Below are 26,237 nucleotides of genomic sequence, written 5' to 3' on the forward strand. Positions count from 1 at the left end.
TCCTGGATTGGAAGAATCAATATTGTGAAAATGACTCTACTACCGAAAGCAATCTACAGATTCAATGCAATCCCTATCAAACTACCAATGGCATTTTTCACAGAACTAGAACAAAAAATTTCAAAATTTGTTTGGAAAAACAAAAGGCCCCGAATAGCTAAAGCAATCTTGAGAACGAAAAACGGAGCTGGAGGAATCAGGCTCCCTGACTTCAGACTATACTACAAAGCTACAGTAATTAAGACAGTCTGGTACTGGCATAAAAACAGAAAGATAGATCAGTGGATCAGGATAGAAAGCCCAGAGATAAACCCACGCACATATGGCCAACTTATCTTTGATAAAGGAGGCAGGAATGTACAGTGGAGAAAGGACAGCCTCTTCAATAAGTGGTGCTGGGAAAACTGGATAGGGACATGTAAAAGTTTGAGATTAGATCATTCCCTAGCACCATACACAAAAATAAGCTCAAAATGGATTAAAGACTTAAATGTAAGGCCAGAAACTATCAAACTCTTAGAGGAAAACATAGGTAGAACACTCTATGACATAAATCACAGCAAGATCCTTTTGGACCCACCTCCTAGAGAAATGGAAATAAAACAAAGATAAACAAATGGGACCTAATGAAACTTCAAAGCTTTTGCACAGCAAAGGAAACCATAAAGAAGACCAAAAGACAACCCTCAGAATGGGAGAAAATATTTGCAAATGAAGCAACTGACAAAGGATTAATCTCCAAAATTTATAAACAGCTCATGCAGCTCAATAGCAAAAAAACAGACAACCCAATCCAAAAATGGGCAGAAGACTTAAATAGGCATTTCTCCAAAGAAGATATACAGACTGCCAACAAACACATGAAAGAATGCTCAACATCATTAATCATTAGAGAAATGCAAATCAAAACTACAATGAGATATCATCTCACACCAGTCAGAATGGCCATCATCAAGAAATCTAGAAACAATAAATGCTGGAGAGGGTGTGGAGAAAAGGGAACACTCTTGCACTGCTGGTGGGAATGTGAATTGGTACAGCCACTATGGAGAACGGTATGGAGGTTCCTTAAAAAACTACAAATAGAACTACCATATGACCCAGCAATCCCACTACGGGGCATATACCCTGAGAAAACCATAATTCAAAAAGAGACATGTACCAAAATGTTCATTGCAGCTCTATTCACAATAGCCCGGAGCTGGAAACAACCTAAGTGTCCATCATCGGATGAATGGATAAAGAAGATGTGGCACATATATACAATGGAATATTACTCAGCCATAAAAAGAAATGAAACTGAGCTATTTGTAATGAGGTGGATAGACCTAGAGTCTGTCATACAGAGTGAAGTTAGTCAGAAAGAGAAAGACAAATACCGTATGCTAACACATATATACGGAATTAAAAAAAAAATGTCATGAAGAACCTAGGGGCAAAACGGGAATGAAGACGCAGACCTACTTGAGAATGGACTTGAGGATATGGCAAGGGGGAAGGGTGGGCTGTGACAAGGCGAAAGAGAGGCATGGACGTGTATACACTACCAAACGTAAGGTAGATAGATAGTGGGAAGCAGCCGCATAGCACATGGAGATCAGCTCGGTGCTTTGTGACTGCCTGGAGGGGTGGGATGGGGAGGGTGGGAGGGAGGGAGATGCATGAGGGAAGGGATGTGGGAACAGATGTATATGTATGACTGATTCACTTTGTTATAAAGCAGAAACTAATTAAAAAAATAAATAAATAAACTTTAAAAAAAAAAAAAAAGAATAAAATACCTAGGAATAAACCCACCTAAGGAGAAAAAAGACCTGTATGCAGAAAACTATAAGATATTGATGAAAGAAATTAAAGATGATACAAACAGATGGAGAGATATACCATTTTCTTGGATTGGAAGAATCAACATTGTGAAAATGACTCTACTACCCAAAGCAATCTACAGATTCAGTGCAATCCCTGTCAAACTACCACTGGCATTTTTCACAGAATTAGAACAAAAAAATTTCACAATTTGTATGGAAACACAAAAGAGACCGAATAGCCAAAGCAATCTTGAGAAAGAAAAATGGAGCTGGGGGAAGCAGACTCCCTGACTTCGGACTTTACTACAAAGCTACGGTAATCAAGACAGTATGGAACTGGCTCAGAAACAGAAATATAGATCAATGGAACACGATAGAAAGCCCAGAGATAAACCCACATACATATGGTCACCTTATCTTTGATAGAAGAGGCAAGAATATACAGTGGAGAAAGACAGCCTCTTCAATAAGTGGTGCTGTGAAAACTGGACAGGTACATGTGAAAGTATGAAATTAGAACACTCCCTAACACCATACACAAAAATAAACTCAAAATGGATTAAAGACCTAAATGTAATGCCAGACACTATCAAACTCTTATAGGAAAATGTAGGCAGAACACTCTATGACAAAATCACAGCAAGATCCTTTTTGACCCACGTCCTAGAGAAATGGAAATAAAAACAAAAATAAACAAATGGGACCTAATGAAACAAGACGAAAAGACAACCCTCAGAATGGGAGAAAATATTTTCAAATGAAGCAACTGACAAAGGATTAATCTCCAAAATTTACAAGCAGCTCAAGCATCTCAATATCAAAAAAACAAACAACCCAATCCAAAAATGGGCAGAAGGCCTAAACAGACATTTCTCCAAAGAAGATATACAGACTGCCAACAAACACATGAAAGGATGCTCAACATCATTAATCATTAGAGAAATGCAAATCCAAACTACAATGAGATGTCATCTCACACCAGTCAGAATGGCCATCATCAAAAAATCTAAAAACAGTAAATGCTAGAGAGGGTGTGGAGAAAAGGGGACCCTCTTGCACTGTTGGTGGAAATGTAAACTGATCCAGCCACTATAGAGAACATTATGGAGGTTCCTTAAAAAACTAAAAATAGAACTACCATATGATCCAGCAATCCAACTACTGAGCATATACCCTGAGGAAACCATAATTCAAAAAGAGTCATGTACCAAAATGTTCATTGCAGCTCTATTTACAATAACCAAGACATGGAAGCAAACTAAGTGTCCATCAACAGATGAATGGATAAAGAAGATGTGGCACATATATACAATGGAATATTACTCAGCCATAAAAAGAAACGAAATTGAGTTATTTGTAGTGAGGTGGATTGACCTACAGTCTGTCATTCAGAGTGAAGTAAGTCAGAAAGAGAAAAACAAATACCATATGCTAACACATATATTTGGAACCTAAGGGAAAAAAAGGTCATGAAGAACCTAGGGACAAGGCGGGAATAAAGACACAGACCTACTTGAGAATGGACTTGAGGATATGGGGAGGGGGAAGGGTAAGCTGGGACAAAGTGAGAGAGTGGCATGGACATATATACACTACCAAACGTAAAATGCATAGCTAGTGGGAAGCAGCAGCATAGCACAAGGAGATCAGCTCGGTACTTTGTGACCCCCTAGAGGGGTGGGATAGGGAGGATGGGAGGGAGGGAGAAGCAAGAGGAAAGATATATGGTAACATATGTATATGTATAGCTGATTCACTTTGTTATAAAGCAGAAACTAACACACCATTGTTAAGCAATTATACTCCAATAAAGATGTTAAAATTAATTAATTAATTAATTAAAAATAAATAGGGAATATAGTCAATAATATTGTAATAACTTTGTATGGTGACAGATGATAACTGGACTGATTGGGGCGATCACTTTGCAATGTACAAAAATATCGAATCACTGTGTTGTACACCTGAAACTAATATAATAATGTCGGTCAATTATACTTCAATTAAAAAAAATAAAGAAAAAATATAAAATATAAGGCTAGGGTTCAGCAGGTTGGGTCACTACTGGGCATGTGCACGCCTGTGTAGCCACAGTCTCCCCTCAGCCTCCACAAAGCTCCCCCCGTCCATATAAAGTGGGGTCCATTTCACTTTCCCTGCCCAGCATCCCCCCACCAAAATAAAATAATTGAAAAAAATTTTAAATAAAAATAGTGCTAGTAATAGTCCCTATCTCACAGGGTTGTGTTATGAAAGTTGATGGATTGATATTTGTAAATTACTTACAGTATTGCCTGTAGATAGTGCTATATAGACATTTACAAAATAAAATAAAATGAAAAACTTTTTGTCTGAAAAAAAATCTGTACTACTCACCAATAAATCCTTAAATTGGAGAAACTTCTAAATTGGAAAAATTTGGAGAACTTTTGTAAAGAGCTAATTTATTGATATCTATTTAAAAATATATATATATGTAATGACTAACCTAAGATGTCCCTTAGTTTAAAACAAATGAAACAAACAAAAATCGGTTTGGAAAGATTTATTTATGGTCTCAACTTCACCTAATGGTTCTTACAGATGCTAATATTAATCTTCATTTTCCACAAAACCTTTCCTCTTTCTCTAAGTCCTGCAACAAGTTTATAAAGTATACCTTTGTAAACAAAGATGAGGCATTTAATCTTTTTCTCTCTACATGATTCCTCCAGAATTTGGCTTCTCCAGATGGCTCCCCTGTGGACTTGATGATTTATTGCAACCAGATTAAAACTCATTATAGTAATCATGGTTTAATTTGTTCTTAATTGTTTTCAAATTATTTTTGTCTTGTGCCTCTCTCCACTGTACTATAAATTTATAAATGTAACTAGCTGTATAACTTATATCCCATCTACTTTATAAAATTATTGTCTCCTGCACTACCCAATGTGAAACCAGGCATCTGACATAGCTAAACATCTTGAGGCCATCAATCATATACATAACTCTACAGAGAATATTTGTAATAGTGCAACTCTAGATAAGAGAAGAACGAACAAGAGAAATATTTCCTGCATCATAATAGACTACTAAGACAGGAGATCCAGGGAATTTTAATAAATATGCTATACCAGATCTGCAGCTGGTTGAATCGGAGGGTGCAGGGCTGAGGATGCAGATGCTGACTACAAGTTATATGCTGTATATTACAGCTATTTTATTATATATCCGGATATGCTGATGTCAAAACATGCTATACTAGTCTTCCTCAATAGGAAGGACCAGGAGGTGTTAGGGGAATGAAGTGAATGTCTTATTGACATGACCTAGCCTCCAAAAGATATAATTTTTTTTTGCTTTATAACAAATTTAATCAGTTATACATATACATATGTTCCCATATCCCCTCCCTTTTGCGTCTCCCTCCCACCCTCCCTATCCCACCCCTCCAGGCGGTCACAAAGCACCGAGCTGATCTCCCTGTGCTCTGCGGCTGCTTCCCACTAGCTATCTACCTTACGTTTGGTAGTATATATATGTCCATGCCGCTCTTTCACTTTGTCACAGCTTACCCTTCCCCCTCCCCATATCCTCAAGTCCATTCTCAAGTAGGTCTGTGTCTTTATTCCTGTCTTACCCCTATGTTCTTCATGACATTTTTTTTTCTTAAATTCCATATATATGTGTTAGCATACAGTATTTGTCTTTCTCTTTCTGACTTACTTCACTCTGTATGACAGACTCTAGGTCCATCCACCTCATTACAAATAGCTCAATTTCGTTTCTTTTTATGGCTGAGTAATATTCCATTGTATATATGTGCCACATCTTCTTTACCCATTCATCCGATGATGGACACTTAGGTTGTTTCCATCTCCGGGTTATTGTGAATAGGGCTGCTATGAACATTTTGGTACATGTCTCTTTTTGAATTATGGTTTTCTCAGGGTATATGCCCAGTAGTGGGATTGCTGGGTCATATGGTAGCTCTATTTGTAGTTTTTTAAGGAACCTCCATACCGTTCTCCATAGTGGCTGTACCAATTCACATTCCCACGAGCAGTGCAAGAGTGTTCCTTTTTTTCCACACCCTCTCCAGCATTTATTGTTTCTAGATTTTTTGATGATGGCCATTCTGACTGGTGTGAGATGATATCTCATTGTAGTTTTGATTTGCATTTCTCTAATGAGCAAAGATGTTGAGCATCCTTTCATGTGTTTGTTGGCAGTCTGTATATCTTCTGTGGAGAAGTGTCTATTTAGGTCTTCTGCCCATTTTTGGATTGGGTTGTTTGTTTTGTTGTTATTGAGCTGCATGAGCTGCTTATAAATTTTGGAGATTAATCCTTTGTCAGTTGCTTCATTTACAAATATTTTCTCCCATTCTGAGGGTTGTCTTTTGGTCTTGTTTATGGTTTCCTTTGCTGTGCAAAAGCTTTTAAGTTTCATTAGGTCCCATGTGTTTATTTTTGTCTTTATTTCCATTTCTCTAGGAGGTGAGTCAAAAAGGATCTTGCTGTGATTTATGTCATAGAGTGTTTTCCTCTAAGAGTTTGATAGTGTCTGGCCTTACATTTAGGTCTTTAATCCATTTTGAGCTTATTTTTGTGTATGGTGTTAGGGAGTGATCTAATCTCATACTTTTACATGTCCCTATCCAGTTTTCCCAGCACCACTTATTGAAGAGACTGTCCTTTCTCCACTGTACATTCCTGCCTCCTTTATCAAAGATAAGGTGGTATAAACATAATAAAACCATGTTCCATGCCTGTCTGACTTTAGTATTTTTTGGTAGGAATTTGCATGTCTTTTCCAGCCACAACTAGATAAATTCAAGAAGGAACAGTTCCCACCCATGACAGGCATGGGTTGTTGTGGACCTGAGAGTCTGGCTAATCTCTCACTGCAAAGGCTCATTGACTACTGAGTATGTTCCCTTTGTTGTTTGTGTTAACCCACTGAACAGCCACAGAAATAAGTAAGGAGGTAAGATATAACCGAGAAGAATAAAAGAACTGGGGAATGATAGAATTTCAGATCATAGACAACTGAGTGACTTTTTTTTTCCCCATCAGTAACTGTAGATTCCTGAGATGTAAACACAGAAAACAGGATAATATATCATGGAGGGCATCTATCCATTTACACTGAAGGTCTATTTATTTCTGAACATTTCTACAACTGTCCATCCAAGGATAACTCAAACATGTGTGTCTCAAACTGAATCCTCCTCCAGAAATTTAGGTTCATATTTGACTCTATAAACACATGTCTAAAAGTCCCATCAGCTCCCCAAATCAACATATCCTTCTGGAGTCCTGCACCCCTGCTGGATCACCTTTCCTTTTCCCAGTCACACTGAGCAGATAACAGAAACCATGGGTGTGTTTTCCCTTCATAATGTACTTATGTCCTAGATTTCAGTTTCTAAGGGTCCAGAAGAAAGCTTTTGATAGAAGCAACCAACTAGGCAGGGTATTACAGCATTATATACTGGGACTTATGTGATCACATATGTCAACGCCACAGTGAGGACAGGGGCTGGGGCTAATCCAAATGGTCCTGGGATGTCCTAAGTCTCTAAGAATCCCCAAAAGCTCAGTTTGTAGAAGGGCAAGTCTCTCTTGGTGGAGAACACCCTGAGAGCTGTAACTCTCCCGAGGGGCAGGATAAAGCTCTAGATTTAAACCAGGCAGCCCATCAGTATGACACAGGAGCCTCTCCATGACAGCCATGGAGAGGAGGTTCCCACACATGCTGAAGACCCTGAGATGGGAACAGTGGCTCAGGGCAGGCAGCATGGTCTCGAGTTGGGAGTTCATGATCCCGCACAGGTTTAAGTCCAGTTCCTGAAGAGTGGCTGCAACTTTCTCCAGCAGAATGTGGAGGAGCTCAGGACTAGAGTCGGTCAGCCTGACGCCACTCAGATCCAGGCCTTTTAGCTGACTGAGGTTCGGGCACTGGGACAGATGGATCAAGTCTGATTCTGTAAGCTGGCAGTTAGTTATTGAGAGGTTGTCCAAGGTGGTCATCAGGCACCTGGAGAGAAACCAAGCAATTAGTTGTTGAAAACTGAGGTGCCAGGTGAGCTCCAGGTAAGAGACAAGTGATGTCTACAGGGCCAAGGTTAGTCTGACCATCTGATGACGGTCAATACACTGATTGCCCAGTCTCACTCTAGGCTCAGTCCTGTCACAATTGTGTGACTGAGTCACTTCACAGGATCTTTTTTTTTATTAATTTCTGCTTTATAACAAAGTGAATCAGTCATACATATACATCTGTTCCCACATCCCTTCCCTCTTGCATCTCCCTCCCTCCCACCCTCCCTATCCCACCCCTCCAGGCGGTCACAAAGCACCGAGCTGATCTCCCTGTGCTATGCGGCTGCTTCCCACTATCTATCTACCTTACGTTTGGTAGTGTATATATGTCCATGCTTCTCTCTCGCTTTGTCACAGCTTACCCTTCCTCCTCCCCATATCCTCAAGTCCATTCTCAAGTAGGTCTGTGTCTTTATTCCTGTTTTACCCCTAGGTTCTTCATGACATTTTTTTTTCTTAAATTCCATATATATGTGTTAGCATATGGTATTTGTCTTTCTCTTTCTGACTTACTTCACTCTGTATGACAGACTCTAGGTCTGTCTTGAAAACTCTCTTTCTTCATCTATAAAGCAGAGTACAACATACTCCACTTCCTTATGAGAATGAATGAAAATAATGGAGTACTCTAGAACATGCTAAGACAAGAGCCAGAGGGAGTTTAAATCAAGTGTGAACATCACTGAATTTTAGTACTGGTAGATGAGATTATAAAATGATTTCAACTCAGATTCCTTCAGTCTCTGCTTGAGCTCCAGATGCCTATATCTCTGGCCAGGTGAGGCTGTACAGAGACATACATAAACTTTCACAACGTTGAACAGTATCAACTGGGGTTGCCTGTCTGTATGGGATCACCTATATCCCTGCATCATCTACAAACCTTATATCACTTTTTATTATCCTTTTGGCTCTGATTCACTACCATCATTTCCAGAATCATAGTTTTCCCATATATTAATTAATGTAATTGATACATATTAATTATCTGGAGCATAAGACAACATTTTACAGGCAAGGAATTTAAGACAGGCTCATTGCAGTCACAAACATTGTGAGCATTGAGCTTTTCTTCAGAAATGTTCTGGTCTGATGTGGTTTCCCCCCTTCAGTGTCCTCTTTACTTACCTATTTTTCTAAGTCATTTGAACATAGACTCTCTTCCTGAGGAAGAAATCACAAACTCCTCATTGCTAGATCAAAACATCCCAGTCTATAATCTGTACCTCCCTAGCAGTGTGTCCCTTTCCAGAGCCACTATACCAGTTTAGCCTCCTACCTTGATTTGTGTGGATATGGGATAACACACTTCAGGACAGAGCAGCAAAGGAGACAGTGCGTTTGACATTTTAGTGATTTCAATGTTTAGTGTGTTCGGTGTTACCCAGCCAGTGGTCCAACTCACCTGAGCATCTGGTCCAGGCAGCCTTCAAGGAAGGAGGGAGATTCCAGATGGAGATCCCAGGGGTGGAGCAGCCTGAAGAACTGAGAGGTAATTTGGACATGATGCTGCTCCTGCTTCTCGAAGGCAGACAGGTGGATGTGGGAGAGAAAGAGTCTCTACGCATTACTCATCTCACCGAAGAAAGAACCAAGCATAGCCAGAGTGGAGAGATGCCAAACGCAATTCACTTCCACTTCCTGGCTACAGTCCAGACTCACCATACTCAGGACCTTCATAATATTTTCCATGGGCGTTGAAAAGATCTTCAGCTTCTAACAGCACAGGTGTATGGAAGCTTTTCTCTGCTCCACCCACCTGAGGAGGTAGGCGAGGAAGTTATCCAGGGTACTTTTCTTCAGACAAAGTTCTATGAAAACTTTAAATGGGGCCAAGTGCTGCTTTGTCATTGACCTGTGTTCACCCACTTGTGCTATTCGTGAGCTTGAGCACCCGTGAGTGCTGGCTCCAGACCACATGCTCCAGAAGTTCTGGCCAGTATCATGTAGATCTAGCACCTGCAGTTTGCACCTCCTATGGGGAAAAAGGAGATTGGTGGGGATGCATTAAAATCCACACAGAATGAAGAAACAGCCTCAATATTTGACAACAGGCTGCCCACCTGTGCTGTAACGTTAGATTCCTGACAGCACCTGCTGCCTTGCCTTCTTCTCTCCCTGTCTCACTTTCTTCCATCTCCCTTTCCCTTCCCCTACTTTCTGGTTCTCCACTTCTAGAAACATTAAGCTGCACTGGGAGCAGGTGAAGCATGTTCTGTCAGGTTCCCCTGCATCATAGGCACTCCTATGCTTCCGGGAAGCATTTCCCACAGTGAACCAAAGCCTCTAAACTTCTTCATTGCCATCTCAGAACTCTCTGTTCCATCCTTTTTCCATCTACTTAGCCTCACCCCAGCTGCCTCCTCTAGGACGATCCAGATTTTACCAGGCTACCAGGATCAGACTCACCTGGATCGAACATCTGGGCAAGCAGGGCATCAAGCACTCTGGCACTGTTTGTAAGGGCCCCACATAAGGCATGTCTATCAAGCCCCCCAGAGATAGGTGGACAAAGGGCCAGTCTTGCACCATGGCCTTCAGGGTCTCGATGCATCTCCCATGGAAAGCCTCCATCAATAGTGGTGGGAAGAGTTCTGTGGGTAGATCCTCCAGAGCAGAAAAGACCAAGGCTTCTTCCCTCAGCAGGTTCATTCCTGCAATGTTCAGGAGTCTGGGTGGAGTCCAGAAACTCATCCTAACTCTGTTCCAAAAGGAGTCCTCTAGAACATTCGAGGGAACAAGGCATCCATTTCAGGACAAGCATGAGCATACCTAAGACTATCTCCCTACCCTTCAGAGGAACCTACTCAGGGCCAAGGTGCCTACTCTGGAAGTGGTGGAAGTGCCTCAATTAGCCTATGTTACACTCTGAGCTCAGTGGGCACAAAGCTTTAACTCTTTGCCTTTGAGGGATTCAGAACAATCATCTAACAAGTACCGATGAGGAAAAAAGGCATCCACTAGCCCATTCAGTTCCATCCACTGCTTTGCTTAAGTCATGTCCCACTGGGAAGTGGGTACCAAGGATCCTGAAAACTGACTCCAAACTTTATTTAGGGAAGACTTTCAGACCATGACTTAGAGCCCTAAATCTATGGGAAAAGGAGTGTCATGTGGACCAACACAGCCTACATCTTCAGTTACCCCAGTTAACCTGGCTAGTAAACATGAAAGAAATACCCCTAACATGAATGCCATTTGTACACAAAAGTAGTGTTTTAAATTTCAAGAAATAAAATTCCAAACAGATTTTTTAATTAAAAATATCTCCTTGGGGCTTCCCTCGTGGCGCAGTGGTTGAGAGTCCGCCTGCCGATGCAGGGGACACGGGTTCGTGCCCCAGTCCGGGAAGATCCCACATGCCGCGGAGCGGCTGGGCCCGTAAGCCATGGCCACTGAGCCTGCGCGTCCAGAGCCTGTGCTCCGCAATGGGAGAGGCCACAACAGTGAGAGGCCGTGTACCGCAAAAAAAAAAAAAAAAAAAAAAAAAAATATCTCCTTGGTAAAGACATTTACAAATGATATCAGCTAAAGTGCAAATCAAGATGTTTGGGATTCAGGCAAAACTACACTGAGAGGCAAAACCAAAACCTGAAATGTGTTCATCTGAAAGAAATGATTTTTCAAAAACTCTTCGTGACATCCGGAGTTCCATGCTACCGTTCAAGATTAGCTAACCATGGGTAAGAAGAGGGTGTCCTTAGCTGAGGTTGGTAACTTAGTTCTATGATGGGGTTGGCAGGGTGCTCAGACCTCAGACCCTGTGGAGAACACAGCTGGCCAGAGTCAGAAGATTCTGCATCTCTTCTTCGGGCTTGAGACTTTTATAAACCTTTCTAATCCCATCATCTCTCTGTCCAACTACTATCTCAATCAGTATGGTATACTTGATTAGATGCCAGACTGCCCATTCATCCTGATTGGATCTTCATATTTCTCCAGATTAATTGATTGATCAGATAACAATTCAGAAAACAGAAGGAATAATGGAGGGGGTAATCAAGGACTCATTCATTGATTCACTTAACAAATATTGATTGATATTTACCAATATGGACAGTTATATTCCTGGGTTTGATCAGGGAAGGAATTATTGGTACTTGACATTGGACAACAAAGAACAAAACTTGAAATCATCATTGTTGGGGGAACTTTGGCCATATCAAAATTACCAAAATGTCCCTGAATGAAAACAGCTTCATGAAAACCGTGATATTGTTCCCAAAGGAGACAAAATAAACCCATCCCTGTATCAACTTGTCACCTAGGTGTTATGTAGGAAACATAGGAGACCGTGAGCCTATTCAGGCAGGAAGGGAAGAGCTTTTGTGGATGTGGTTGGTTTTCCAGCCTTAAGCAAAGCCTCCTCTGAAGGCTGACAGGTCAAAATCTCAGTGAGAAGAGTAGGGCTGGAGAGTTTGGAGCTGGACATTCCTCAATGGTCGACATGAATGACTGCAACAATGTAAAAAAAAAGCAGTTTTTTCCCTCTTGGGAAGGAGGGAGCTTTAAAGACCTTTTTCTGGGTGATATTTAGAAAGTAAAAAAGAGTGGCTCAAAGGAAACTGTGTCATCTTTGAGGGTGTTTCTTCCTAGAAAGTTGGAATCAGCACAGCAAACACCATGAGAAGACTAAATCTAAGTATGTGAGAAGAGGAAGAGACGTGAGACCTGGGATCAGACATTTCCAGGACTGAGAGCCACTGAGGGTGGGCACGGTGGGCTCTTTGGGGACTTGGAGCCAGGGAAGAAATAAACGTGGGTCAGTTGCAAATAACCCTGTCCTCATCATGGCAGCTGCTACCAGGAGCGGTTTTCTCTAAGTTTTTTTCTTACTGAGGACACTTTCCAGATGGCAAATAACCCCAACCACTTTCCAGCAGTCTTGGAAGCCAAACCATCATCCCGTGGGTAATCTTTCCGAGTGTATTTACATAATTACTCTTTCCTAAAACTTAGCAAAGTTCAACACAGATTCTGATCAAGGAGATACCATTAGGCACAGAAATAAAATTCTGTTTTTCTCTTCATAAATAGCAACACCTTTCCTGCACTAAATTCAGAAGCTCCGTGTGGTGTTTCAGGTTGTCACTTACAGGGATGACTCCCACCTGGGCTGCATCACACAGAGATTCTTTTGAAGTTTAAGGACACAAATAAAGGGAGACCCTTTCTCCATCTTCAAGAATTTTCCTTGTCTCTCTCCCCCCACCATTTATTTGATGACCAAACAGTACTTATATACGTCTGCCACCAAGGTGAGGGCTCTTTGAAGGGTCTTCTCCCTCTTGGTCACTTTCCAGAAGATTCCTTTCACCACATTTCTACCATGGTTATAAGTGGCCTTTGCAGAAAATAGGGTTAAATTGGATTCTACTCAATAGACATTTTAACTCCTATGTCACCAATCCCTTTTATTAATGGCCTGCAATAGAGTGAGATTAGTAACAATGATTATCATAAACCTTTCTGTTTACTGAACATAAACTGGGTGAGCAATGGTGTGGGCACTTTTTATTCACTACTTCAGATAACCTTCAGAGAAGATCTAAACATCACTGCTATTTTCCCCTATCTTGGGCTGGTGAACCACGGTCTCTGCCAGGTAGAAAAATCTTCCCATTTCTGTGCAGTGAATAATTAGGTGATAGGATCAGAAGGACCCCTTGAATTGTCAGACAACCTAAATCTTGGAAAGAACTGACTGAGAAACTTCACGTGATGTTAGTGGAAATGCGGAAATCGGAGTCTAAGCAGGGGTTGTTCCCATGGGATCACATCTTCTATGAAATCCAAAAAGAGCATTGTTTAAAGTGACAAGTTGAAACTAATTCTCTAAAGAAAACTCGAGGGCTGGTATGGAAAGCTACAAAAGTAGCCAGACTCCAAGTTGGTCATTCTCATATATGTGGGAATTTGGGGGATATTCAGAAGGACTTTCCTGCCTGAGCAGTAATCAGCTGTGGAAGTTGTATCAGAGAAAATGAGACAGACACACGTTTATGTGGTGAAGGCAAATTTTATTCAGGACTACGATAATAGATAACCCAGCATGTAACTTGGCTTCATTCACAATTCAACAAATGCAACTAGGGATTCACAGCCAAGTAGCAGGGGTTTTGTTGGCTGGTAAATTACTGAGAGGAGACATCAGGTCTGGGAGAGATTCTGGCTGAACCAATGTAATAGATTTCTTGCTGAAGGCGGCCCAGCATGGTCCTTTACCAATAGTGGGCAGTGAAGAATTTTGATCAGATTTTTGGGGTCATCAGATATAAATGGTAGGGATTCTTGTTGAACCGGTTTAGAATTCTTGTTCAAACTGGATTTTACAAGGAAGTACACAGACAACCCCTGGAGAAGTTTCAGAAGCCTGAATAAACTTTGGTCAAACAAAGAACGTTTTCCGTTGAGGGGATTGTGTTGGGACACTGGGTGGACTGTGCAAACGCTGAGTTAGTGAAATGTGTGGCCAACTTGGGAACACGTGAAAGTCACTGATGCTGGACAGGGAGAGCACAGGCAGGTCACGTGGGAGTTGGAATGAAGAGGGGATGCTTTGAAAGATTTCCATGATCTGATTAACAGTCTCACACCCACTGTCATGGGTGTCTGGAGATAATGTTGTCAGTGGACAAAGGAGCAAGAAGGGAGAGAACACAACCTGCATCCTGGTCTGGACAGAGCAGTCGTGTTGGAGACCCACAGAGCTGGAGAGACACAGGAGTCCCCATAGCCTGGGCAGTTTACAGGAGGCTTGAGGATGGCCTCCAGAGAAGGATGGCCGCTGGAATGCTGATTGGTCCACTGGGGTCTTGTTCTCTTTACGGTGATGGGTTGCTATGAACTGAATGTTTGTTCCCAGTCCCCTACTCCTCCTGCCACACACCCCCCACACACACACCCACAGATTCATATCTTGAAACTTTAATCCCCAGTGTGATGGCATTTGGAGGTGGTCCCTTAGAAGGTAACTAGGTTTGGAGGACGTCATGGAGATGGAGCCCCATGATAGGTTTAGTGCCCTTAGAAAGGAATGAAGAGACCTGAGCTCCCCAACACCCTACCGTGTGAGGAAACTAGGAAGCTAGCTCCCTCCACAACCCGACCATGCTGCCTCCCTGATCTCAGCCTTCCAGGCTCCAGAATCATAAGATATAAATTTTCTTTGTTTAAGCCACTCAGTCCATGGTATTTTGCTATAGTCGCCTTAATCAAGTAAAACACATATGAATGGGGTAGCAAGAGTGTATGGGAAAGTGTAAGCCTTTGTGGTCCCATGAATATTTTCTTTGGACAAATCACACAAAACACAATAAGAAAGTGATGCTGTCCATAGTAGGTTAAAATAAAATACAGGTCACATGATTGACTTTATACTGTAATCCATTCTTATATAAAGTTCCCTATGAATATAGCAATCAGTCTTTCATTCATTATTTCAGGTCATATCTTATTAATATTTACTATAATCCTGGGGTTCCACTAGGTGTAGATGAAGTTTAGGAAGTGAAAGTTACATGGATCCAATCCTTGTGGAATTGAAACCCATCTCATAGGATTCGCAGAAACTGGAAACTAATAGAAATTCTTGGGTTTGTCTCACAGAACAGCAGAGAAAGGAACAGCTTATTTAAAACACTCCTCTTGTAACCTGAGGTCACCTGTCAAGCTCGTCTTCATTGTTCCTGCAAATTTCATACCCTGAAATCTTCCCATACCTTAGACAATACATTACAACACTCCTTTAACTGTGACCTATAGATAACACCTCTGACATATAAGTCACTATAGTAATGGTTCTTTAAGTTGTTTTCTTCAGGTCATGGATCTAGTCTTGCCCAGGTCAAACCAGTCAAGACCAGCGACCATTCAATTGGGCCTGAGGCAGTGCACAGTGGATGGCTTAAAACTGCATCCTCAGATCATGCTAATGCCACCATCTTCTGAACATGCATCCTATGTAGTAGCATGTAACAGAGATATGCCTGCACAGAGCAGTGGTTACCTAACCTTTTTCCTGTCTTCAGTCGCCTTTCCCTGCACCTCTGACCTTACTATACCCTTCACCCATAAATATCCCTGCTCCCTTGCCTTTGAAGTGGTAGATCTCAGACTTGTTCTCTGGTCTCCTCCCTTAGCTGCCATGTAAATTAACCCTTTCTCTGTTGCAAACCTTGGAATCTTGTTGTTTGGCTTGCTGACTGTCGGGCAAATGAACCTGGTTCAGTAACAGAATATTGCAGTTCATACTTGTAAGCATCTTAGATCAGCTTCCTGAGATGTCCAAAGGGTGATCATTATGATGAAAGCACCAGAGATTTCAAAGTTCTGGAAATTTTCATTATATTTCCACTCAAGTTTCTGTATTTTATTGAACATTTTCTATTGTCAGATTCTTTGCCATGACCAGTGATGAAAATAGGGACATTATCATTTTGGAAAATCAAGACCCAACCTACAGTGAATTGGAGAATTAACGAGACAGAGTTTAAGAAGCTTCCATGGGCTTCCCTGGTGGCGTAGCTGTTGAGAGTCTGCCTGCCGATGCAGGGGACATGGGTTCGTGCCCCGGTCCGGGAGGATCCCACATGCCGCGGATCGGCTGGGCCCCTGAGCCATGGCCGCTGAGCCTGCGCGTCCGGAGCCTGTGCTCCGCAACGGGAGAGGCCACAACAGTGAGAGGCCCGCATACCGCAAAAAAAAAAAAAAAAAAAAAAAAAAAGCTTCCATGAGGAAAGAAAAAGAGGAGTTCAGTTTTTTAGATGCCACATATAAGTGAGAACATACTATGTTTATCTTTCTCTGACATATTTCACTTAGAATAATGCCCTCATAGTCCATCCTTTTTGTGGAATATGACATATTTTCATGGCTTAATAATATATATATAGTATATATACTATATATACTATATATATGTATATATACACACACATATGAGGAGGAAGTTCAGGGGAGATGCTTCTTCTATCTGTATTATTAGAATATTTTACACAGAGAATGTTGTTTATTACTTGGGCAAATCCAACAAAAGAATGAAAACAAATGGAGTTTTCTTTTGTGGGTAATTTACATGGACATATGTATTGACTGCAAGTGCTATTTCTTCTATATCCTACATGTTTATATTATTGTCAGCCAGCTAACTTTGATTTTCTCCAAATTGGCACTTTAGTTAAAAATAATATTTGACTATAAACTGATGATAAAGTTTTCCATGGACCATGCAGTTATAATCTTTTACTGCCATGCAAGCCTCTGTGGGCAGTTATGGGCAGTGATTGAGACACCGTTCCTGCCCTTTATGGGGCAATATCTGTCTAAGAGGGGAGATCGTCAAGAAAAAATAATTTTAATAAGTATCATTATCCTATGATCCAGAAATCTCGCTCCTTGGTATCCGTCCAAATGACTTGAAACCTTATATCCACACAAAAACATGCACATGGGAGTTTATACCAGCTGTTTCATAATTGTCAACACTTGGAAGCAACCAAGTTGTCCTTCAGTACATGAAAGAATCAATAAACTGTGATATATACAGAAAATGCAATGTTATCAAACCATGAAAACGCATGAAAGAACCCTCAGTGTCTATTACTAAGTGAAAAAAATCAATCTGAAAAAGGCTACATACTGTGTAAGTCCAACTATATGATATTTTGGAAAAGGCAAACTCTGAGAACAGTGAAAAAAATCAGTTGAGGTGTTGAGGTGAGGAGGTGGGGTTGAGGTGGATGAGGGGTAATTAGGCAGAGCAAAGAGGATTGTTAGGGGAGTGAAAATACTCTGTATGATACGACAGTGGTGGATACGTGTCATTATATATTTGTCAAAGCTCATAGAATGCACAACACCAAGAGGGAACTTCAATATAATCTATATACTTTGGGTGATGATGATGTGTCAATGTAGGTTCATTTATTATAACAAATGTACCAATCCAGTGGGGAACGTCGATAGCTGGGGAGGCTATGCACATGGTGGGGGAAGGATTTAAATGGAAACTCTCTTACCTTGTGCTCAATTTTACTTAGAACACAAAACTGCTCTAAAATATAAAGTCTACTTTAAAAAGTGTAGTTGTAATCCTTCCAGCTCTGAAATTTTATTTTTCTAAATATTTTTTAAAGAAGAAACAATTCTTTTTGAATGGTCTTTAAAATCAGTTTTAAATACATTTTTCTTTTGAGGATCCAAATCAATTTAACATTTTTTTAAATATCCACATGCAATTTTTTTAATTGGAGTATAGTGTTTTACAATGTTGTGTTAGTTTCTGCTGTACAGCAAAGTGAATCAGCTATACGCATACATATATCCCCTCCTTTTGGGATTTCCTTCCCACATAGGTCATTACAGAGCATTGAGTAGAGTTCCTTGTGCTATACAGTAGGTTCTCATTAGTTATCTATTTTATATGTAGTAGTGTATATATGTCAATCCCAATCTCTCAATTCATCCCACCCCCTTTTTCCCCCCTTGGTGTCCATACGTTTGTTCTCTATGTCTGTGTCTCCATTTCTGCTTTGCAAATAGGCTCATCTATATCGTATTTCTAGATTCCAATATATGTGTTAATATATGATATTTGTTTTTCTCTTTCTGACTTACTTCACTTTGAATGACAGTCTCTAGGTCCATCCATGTCTCTGCAAATGGCACAATTTCATTCCTTCTTATGGCTGAGTAATATTCCATTGTGTATATGTACCACATCTTCTTTATTGACTCCTCAGTTAATGGGCATCTAGGTTGCTTCCATGTCCTGGCTATTGTAAATAGTGCTGCAATGAACATTGGGGTGCATGTATCTTTTGGAATTATGGTTTTCTCTGGGTATATGCCCGGGAGTGAGATTGCTGAGTCATATGGTAGTTCTATTTTTAGCTTTTTAAGGAACTTCCTGGCAAGGGATTAATCTCCAAAATATATAAACAGCTCACGCAGCTCAATATTAAAAAAACAGACAACCTAATCCAAAAATGAACAGAAGACCTAAATAGACATTTCTCCAAAGAAGACATACAGATGGCCAAGAGGCACATGAAAAGCTGCTCAGCATCACTAATTATTAGAGAAATGCAAATCAGAACCACAGTGAGGTATCACCTCACACCAGTCAGAATGGCCATCATCAAAAAATCTACATACGATAAATGCTGGAGAGGGTGTGGAGAAAAGGGAACCCTCTTACACTGCTGGTGGAAATGTAAATTTACACATTCATTTTTTTAAGTACTGAATTGTCTTTATAATTTTAAAAGATAATTTATATCTTCTATATTTATATAAATTACAGCACAAATATTTATACTAAATGAGCATTTACATTACAGCAGATGTTTTTTTTTTTTTTTTTTTTTTTTTTTTTTTTTTTTTAATTTATTTATTTTTATTTTTGGCTGTGTTGGGTCTTCGTTTCTGTGCAAGGACTTTCTCTAGTTGTGGCAAGTGGGGGCCACTCTTCATCATGGTGCGCGGGCCTCTCACTGTCGTGGCCTCTCTTGTTGCGGAGCACAGGCTCCAGACGCGCAGGCTCAGTAGTTGTGGCTCACGGGCCCAGTTGCTCCGTGGCATGTGGGATCTTCCCAGACCAGGGCTCGAACCCGTGCCCCCTGCATTGGCAGGCAGATTCTCAACCACTGCGCCACCAGGGAAGCCCAGCAGATGTTTTTAGAATGCTGAACACTACAGAACTGCTTGCAACACTGGTTTATGTCATTTGGTCTGATCTACCAGCAGGTGGCCTAGGAGTCCTGAGTCTCAGAATGTCTATCACCAGAGAGGAATGGAATCTCTCCTATGACATCCCCCTGCCCCTCCCAGTGCTGGCTGCCAAAGCAGCTTGGGTGAATGGTGATTCATTGCTGGCCTCATGTAAATGATGAGTCCTTTCCTCTTTCCTTCCTGTTGTAAGAATAGAGGGTAAGCTTGAGGAATGAAGAATCCTGGGTGTGTCTGCTAGCAGGGGAAAAGAAGGACACAAGTCATTTATTGAGCTCTTACTGTATGCCAGGTCCAGCACTAAGACCTCAACATGCATCATCTCATTCATTCTACAGGAACCCCATATGCTGTTTGTGCAAGATTACCTCCATTTTATGGAGAAGCTGTGCCTCTTGCCTAAGATCCCCCTAGCCCAATATCCACTCCATCCCCTGAGCCAACAATACCAACCCCTGAATCCTCAGCAAGGAACCTTCATTTGGGTGCCTTTTGTTTATGGTCTCTGTGATGGTTAATTTTATGTAACATTGATTCTGGGTATTTCTGAGATGGTGTTTCTGGAAGAGATTAGCATTTGAATCCATCAACTGAGTAAAGAGATCTGTCGTCACCAATGTGGGTGGGCATCAGCCAATATCTTGGGGGCCTGAGTGAACAAGACACTCTTCTCTCCCTCTTTCTCTTCTTGACCATGAACATAACAGCTTTTGGCTCTTGAGCCTTGAGACTCCATGACTTACATGAGTGGCCCCCTGGTTCTCAAGCCTTTAGCCTCACACTTGGAGTTACATCATCAGCTCCCCCAGTTTTCAGCCCTAAGCTTTGGCCTGAGTTATAAAACTGTCTTTGCTCGTACTCTAGCTTTCAGACTGTGAGACCTCCGTCTCTGTAACCATGTAAATCCATCCCCATAATAAATCCCTCTTAATATATATCTGTATATACAGATGACTCTTGAACAACATACCTTTGAACTGCTCAGATCCACTTACCCGCGGATATTTTTCTATAATAAATGTAGCCCTACACCATCTGCAGTTGGTTGAATCTGAGGATGTGGAACTGAGGGTAGGGAAGGTTGACTATGAGTTATAAGATGTATATAGAAGGTGTTTTTTTATACATGCTGATATGTTGATAATAAAGCATGCTATACTAGTCTTCCCTGGTAGGGAGAGATAGTAGGTGTTATAGGATTAATGTCAGTCTTTCAATGACATGACGTAACCCTACAAAAGGATATAATTTCTTAATGTGGTTTGGAAATACTAAAACCCTGTTATATGCCCGTATGATTTTAGTATTATGCTAAAAAGAAATTGTATGTCTTTACTGGTCACAACTAGTTTAATTCAAGGAGGACCACTACCTCCTCATGACAAGCATGGGTTGACAAGGACAAGAGACTTTGGGCCATCTGCAGTGTGGACGACCCCTTCCAGAACTGGAGGTCTTAACTTGTGTAGTGAAGCCCTGTCCCAGCACACACGAAGGCCAGGAACTGGGACTAATGGACCCACTTAAAGAACTATGAGGACTGCTCATGTCCAGGGTCATGGCCTGAGTCAGCAGTGAGGGCCCTGTCAAGAGCTCATCATTGACCACTGAGTATTTTTCCCTTGTTGTGTGTATTAACCAACTGAACAGCCACAGAATTATGTAAGGAGGTCAAAGATGTCCAAGACAGAAGAGAGAACTGATGGGAATAGTAGGGTTCCCAATCATAGAACATTTGGTGCATTTTCTTTTATCAGTAACTGGAGATTACTGAGGTGAAAACAGGATAATATACCATGGAGGACATTAGTCCATTTACACTGAAGGTCTCTTTATTTCTGACCATTTCTTTATAATCACCCCCCCCCAGGGATAATGCCAACATGTGTGTCTCCAGCCCAAATTTCCATCCAGAAATTTAGATTCATATTTCTGATGCTATAAGCACATGTCCCTGAAAGTCCCCTCACCTCCCAGCTTCTACATTTACAGTGCAATCCTACACCTGTGCTGGATCACCTTTCCTTTTCCCATTCACATTGAGCTGATATCTGAAATCACAGGTCTGTTTTCCTTTCATGATGCATCTATTGTGTAGATTTCTGTTTCCAAATGCCCAGAAGAAAGCTTTTGACAGAGGCACCCAACTAGGCAGAGATATAACAGTGGTATAGAAAGGGCTCCTCTTGATAGAATGTCTTATTGCCCCAGCGAGGACATGGGCTGGAGCTAAGCCAGATGGCCCTGGGACATCCTAAATTCTTCATAATCTCAATTAGCTCATCCCGAAGCTGGGCAAGTCTGCCCAGGTGGAGAGCTCCATGAGGGCTGTAACTTTCCTGAGGGGCAGGATAAAACTCATCTCTTAAATGGGGCATACCAGTGGTGTGACACAGCAGCTTCTCCATGATGGTCATAGAGAGGAGGTTCCCACACAGGCTTAAGGTCCTGAGCTGGGAACAGTGGCTCAGGACAGGCAGGATGGACTCAAGTTGAAAGTCACTGAGCCCACACTGCTCTAAGTTCAGTTCCTGGAGGGAGGCTGCAACTTGCTCCAGGAGAACTTTGAGGAGCTCAGGACTAAAGTCGGTCAGCGTGACACCACTCAGATCCAGGCCTTTTAGCTGACGGATGCTTGGGCATTGGGACAGATGGATCAAGTCTGAATCTGTAAGCCGGCAGTTAGTTATTGAGAGGTTGTCCAAGGGGGTCTTCAGGCATCTGGGGGGAAAACAAACAATTAGGTCTGACAAACCAGGGTGGCATGAGCTAAAGTTGGCAGATAGTTGATTTGCCCAAAGCCAAGGTCCTACTAACTGCCTTAAGAAGGTCAATACCTAGAATGACCAGTCTCATTTTAGACTGACTCCTGTCATCTTCTTTGTGTGAGTGGGTCAACTTTACAGTACCTTGAAAGCTCTCTTTCATCATGGGTCAAGCCGGGTGAAACTTACTTCGCCTATTTTAGATGATGAATGAAGATAATGAAATGCACTAGAACCTACTCAGCAGCGAGCCTAACACTGAGTCTCAATCAAGTGTGGGCATCACTGAATTTGAATATCGGGAGAGAAAATATAAAATGCTTTCAACTCAGGCTTCTTTCAGACCATGCTTAAGTCCTAGGCACCTGTATCTCTGGGCCAGTTGAGGCTGGTGGGAGACATGTATAGAGAATCAAACTGGACAAGATCCCACATCATCAACAGGGGTTGCCAGTCTGCAGGGGCTCACTTACACCCCTGCATCATCTGCAAACCACCTTCCACTTTCTATTATCTGTGACTGCTGCTCCACTGCCATCCTCTCAGAGTCATGCATTTCTTAAATATTAATTTTCTGAAGCAGAAGACAGCCTTTTAGAGACTGGGAATTTAAGACAAGCTCACTGTGTTCACAAACCTGGTAAACACAGAGATTCTCTCTCTCTTTCTGCCACGCAGCTTGTGGGATGGTAGTTTCCCAAGCCCTCAGCCATGAAAGTGCAGAGTTCTAACCACTGGACCTCCAGGGAATTCCCCAGAGCTTCTCTTTAGAATTGCTCGGGTCTGAGGTAGTTTCCCTTATTTAATGCCCTCTTCACTTACCTAATTTCCTAAGCCATCTGACATAGATAACTCTTTCTAAGGAAGAACCTATATCCACCCTCACTGGATCCTAACCCTATGATCTATAGCTTTCTACTATGGTGTCCCATTACAGAACCTCTACAGCAGTTTTTTCCTCTACCTTGATTTGTGTGGTTATGGGATACCACACTTCAGGATAGAGCAGCAAATGACACAGTTCACGTGACATTCTAGTGTTGTGTTCACTGTTACCTGGTCAGTGGCCCACTCTCACCTAAGCATCTGGTCCAGGCAGCCTTCAAGGAAAGAGGGAGATTCCATATAGAGATCCCGGAGGTGGTGCAGCCTGAGGAACTGAGAGGTAATTTGGACAATGTGCTGCTGTTCCTGCTCCTCAAAGGCAGACACAAGAATGGGGGAGAGAAGGAGTCTCTGCACATTACCCATCTGGCCCAGGAGAGGAGCAAACATGGCCAGTGTGGACAGATGCCAGGTGCAATTCACTTGCACCTCCTGGATACAGTCCAGTTGCACCATACTCAGGACCTTCATGATATTTTCCATGGGCATTGAAACAATCTTCAGCTTCTTACAGCACAGGTGTATGGAAGCTTTTCTCTGCTCCACCCACCTGATGAGGTAGGTGAGGAAATTATCCAGGGTCTTTTTCTTCAGACAAAGTTCTATGAACACCTCCAAGGGAGCCAAGGGCTGCTGTGTCATTGACCTGTGCTCAGCCACTGGTACCATTCTTGAGCTTGAGCACCCGTGAGTGCTGGCTCCAGACCACATGCTCCAGAAGATCTGGCCAGTATCCCGTAAATCCAGCACTAGCAGTTTGCACCTCCTATGAGGAACAGATTAGTGGGGGTGCATTAAAATCCACACAGAATAAAACCACTGTCTCAGAATTGACAACAGACTGTCCACCTGTGTTTTTATTTCACATTCCTGTCATCACCTGCTGACTCCCACTCTTCCCTCTCTGCCTCACTTTCCTCCGTCTCCCTTTCCCTTCCCCCCCTTTCTAGTTCTTCACTTCTAGTACTGTTAAGCGTCACAGGAAGGAGATGGGGCATGTTCTTCCAACCCCCCTTGCATCTTAGGTACCCTTACATATCAGGAAGGCATTTCCCATAGTGAGCCAAGGTCTCTGAACTCCCTCACTGTCATCATCAGAACCCTCTTGTCCATCCCTTGTCCATCTACTTTCCCTCATCCCACCTGTCTCTTCCAGGAGGCCCAGGATTTTACCAGGCTATGCAAATCAGACTCACCTAGGGCGAACCTTCTGGGCAAGTAGGACATCAAGTGCTTCCAGCACTGCTTGTAAGGGCCCCACATGAGGCATGTCTATCAGGTCCCCCAGAGGCAGGCGGACAAAGGGCCAGGCTTGCACCATGGCCTTCAGGGTCTCGATGTGTCTCCCATGGAAGGCCTCCATGAACAGTGGTGGGAAGAGCTCAGTGGGCAGATCTTCCACAGCAGAAATGGCTGAGGCCTCATCCCTCAGCAGGCTTGTTCCCGCCAGGTCCAGGAGTCTGGGTGGGGTCTGGACACTCATCCTGACTCTGCTGCAAAAGGAATCCTGTGGAAACTGCCAGGGAACAAAGCATCGATTTCAGGCCAAGCAGGAGCACACCTCAGACTGTCTCCCAAACCTTCAGAAGTACCTACTCAGGCCAAGGTCACTGCTCTGGCAGAGGCGGAAGTGCTTCAATTAGCCCATATTACACTGTGGACTCAGGGGGCAGAAAACTATAACTTGTTCCCTACTGGATCCAGAACAAACATCTCACAAGTACCAATGAGGAGGAAAGGCAACCACTAGCTCATTCAGCTCCATCCACTGCTTTGCTTAATTCCTGTCCTACTGGGAAGTGGGTACCAAGGAGCCTGAAAGCTGACTCCAATCTGTATTTGGGAAAGACTTTCAGACCATGACTTAGAGCCCTAAACCTATGGGAAGAGGAGTGTCAGGTGGACCAACACAGCCTACATCCTCAGTTACCTCAGTTAACTTGGCTGGTAAAGATTAAGGAGATACTCCTACAATGAATGCTATTTGTCCACAAAATATATATTTTAAATTTAAATTGCAAGAAATAACATGCCAAACAGATGTTTTTTTATTAAGAATATCTGCTTGAGGGACTTCCCTGGTGGTCCAGTGGTTAAGACTGCGCTCCCAATGCAGGGGGCCAGGGTTCAATCCCTGATCAGGGAACTAGATCCCACATGCTGCAACTAAAGATCCCGCATACCGCAACGAAGCTTCCACGTGCTGCAACTAAGACCTGGCTCAGCCAAATAAATAAATAAATAAATAAATAAATATTTTTAAAAATAATATCTGGTTGGTGGGGACATTTAAAAATGAGATAAGCCAAAGAACAAATCAGAATATTTGAGATTTAGACAAAACTACACTGAGAGGCAAAACCAAAACCTGAAATGTGTTCATCTGAAAAAATTGATTTTTCAAGAACTCTCTGTGCCATCCAGAGATCCATGCTACCCTTCAAGATCAGCTAACGATGGGTAAGAAGAGGGTGTCCTTAGCTGAGGTTGGTAACTTACTGTTATGATGGGGTTGACGGGGTGCTCAGACCTCAGACCATTTGGAGACCCCAGCGAATTACTCTGGAGCCAGAAGATTCTGCATTCCTTCTTCAGAGGCTGAGGCTTTTATACACCTTTCTAATCCCATCATCCCTCTGGCCAACTACTAACTCAATCAGAAAAGGATCCTTGATTATATTCCATACTGCCTATTGGATTGATCCTGGTTAGATCTTCATTCTTCTCCAGATTACTTGATTGAATCAGATAACAATTCAGGAAACAGAAAGAAAGATGGAGGGGGAATCAAGGACCCATTCATGGATTCACTCCACAAACATTGACTGAATTCTACCAATACAGCCAGTTATATTCCTGGGGGTCAAATAGGAAAGGGATTATTGCTTCCTGACATCGGACAAGAAAAAAACATAACTTGAAACCATCATTATTGGGAGATCTTTGGCCATATCAAAGCT

The 26,237-nt window shown here is 42.0% G+C and overlaps 1 protein-coding gene and 1 pseudogene across 2 annotated transcripts; both read right to left on the reverse strand.

The window, feature by feature from the left end:
* Nucleotides 1-7,279: 7,279 nt before the first annotated feature.
* LOC308605603 (PRAME family member 27-like) lies at nt 7,280-10,591 on the reverse strand (annotated as a pseudogene). The gene is made up of 4 exons: nt 10,307-10,591; nt 9,560-9,694; nt 9,303-9,418; nt 7,280-7,832 (listed from the first exon to the last, which is right to left on the reverse strand). The product of its transcript is annotated as a PRAME family member 27-like (transcript).
* An 11,183-nt stretch (nt 10,592-21,774) lies between these two features.
* Nucleotides 21,775-25,830, reverse strand: LOC308605608 (PRAME family member 15-like; the record flags this gene model as incomplete). Its single annotated transcript, XM_081215815.1, has 4 exons — nt 25,777-25,830; nt 24,474-24,793; nt 23,471-24,043; nt 21,775-22,348 (listed from the first exon to the last, which is right to left on the reverse strand). Exons 2-4 carry the CDS (start codon nt 24,758-24,760, stop codon nt 21,775-21,777), a joined length of 1,434 nt encoding a protein of 477 aa, XP_081071941.1. The 5' UTR covers nt 24,761-24,793; nt 25,777-25,830.
* Nucleotides 25,831-26,237: the final 407 nt, after the last annotated feature.

Source organism: Mesoplodon bidens (assembly GCF_964165515.1).
Source record: "Mesoplodon bidens genome assembly, chromosome: 2".
In the NCBI taxonomy this organism is placed as follows: Eukaryota; Metazoa; Chordata; class Mammalia; order Artiodactyla; family Ziphiidae; genus Mesoplodon; species Mesoplodon bidens.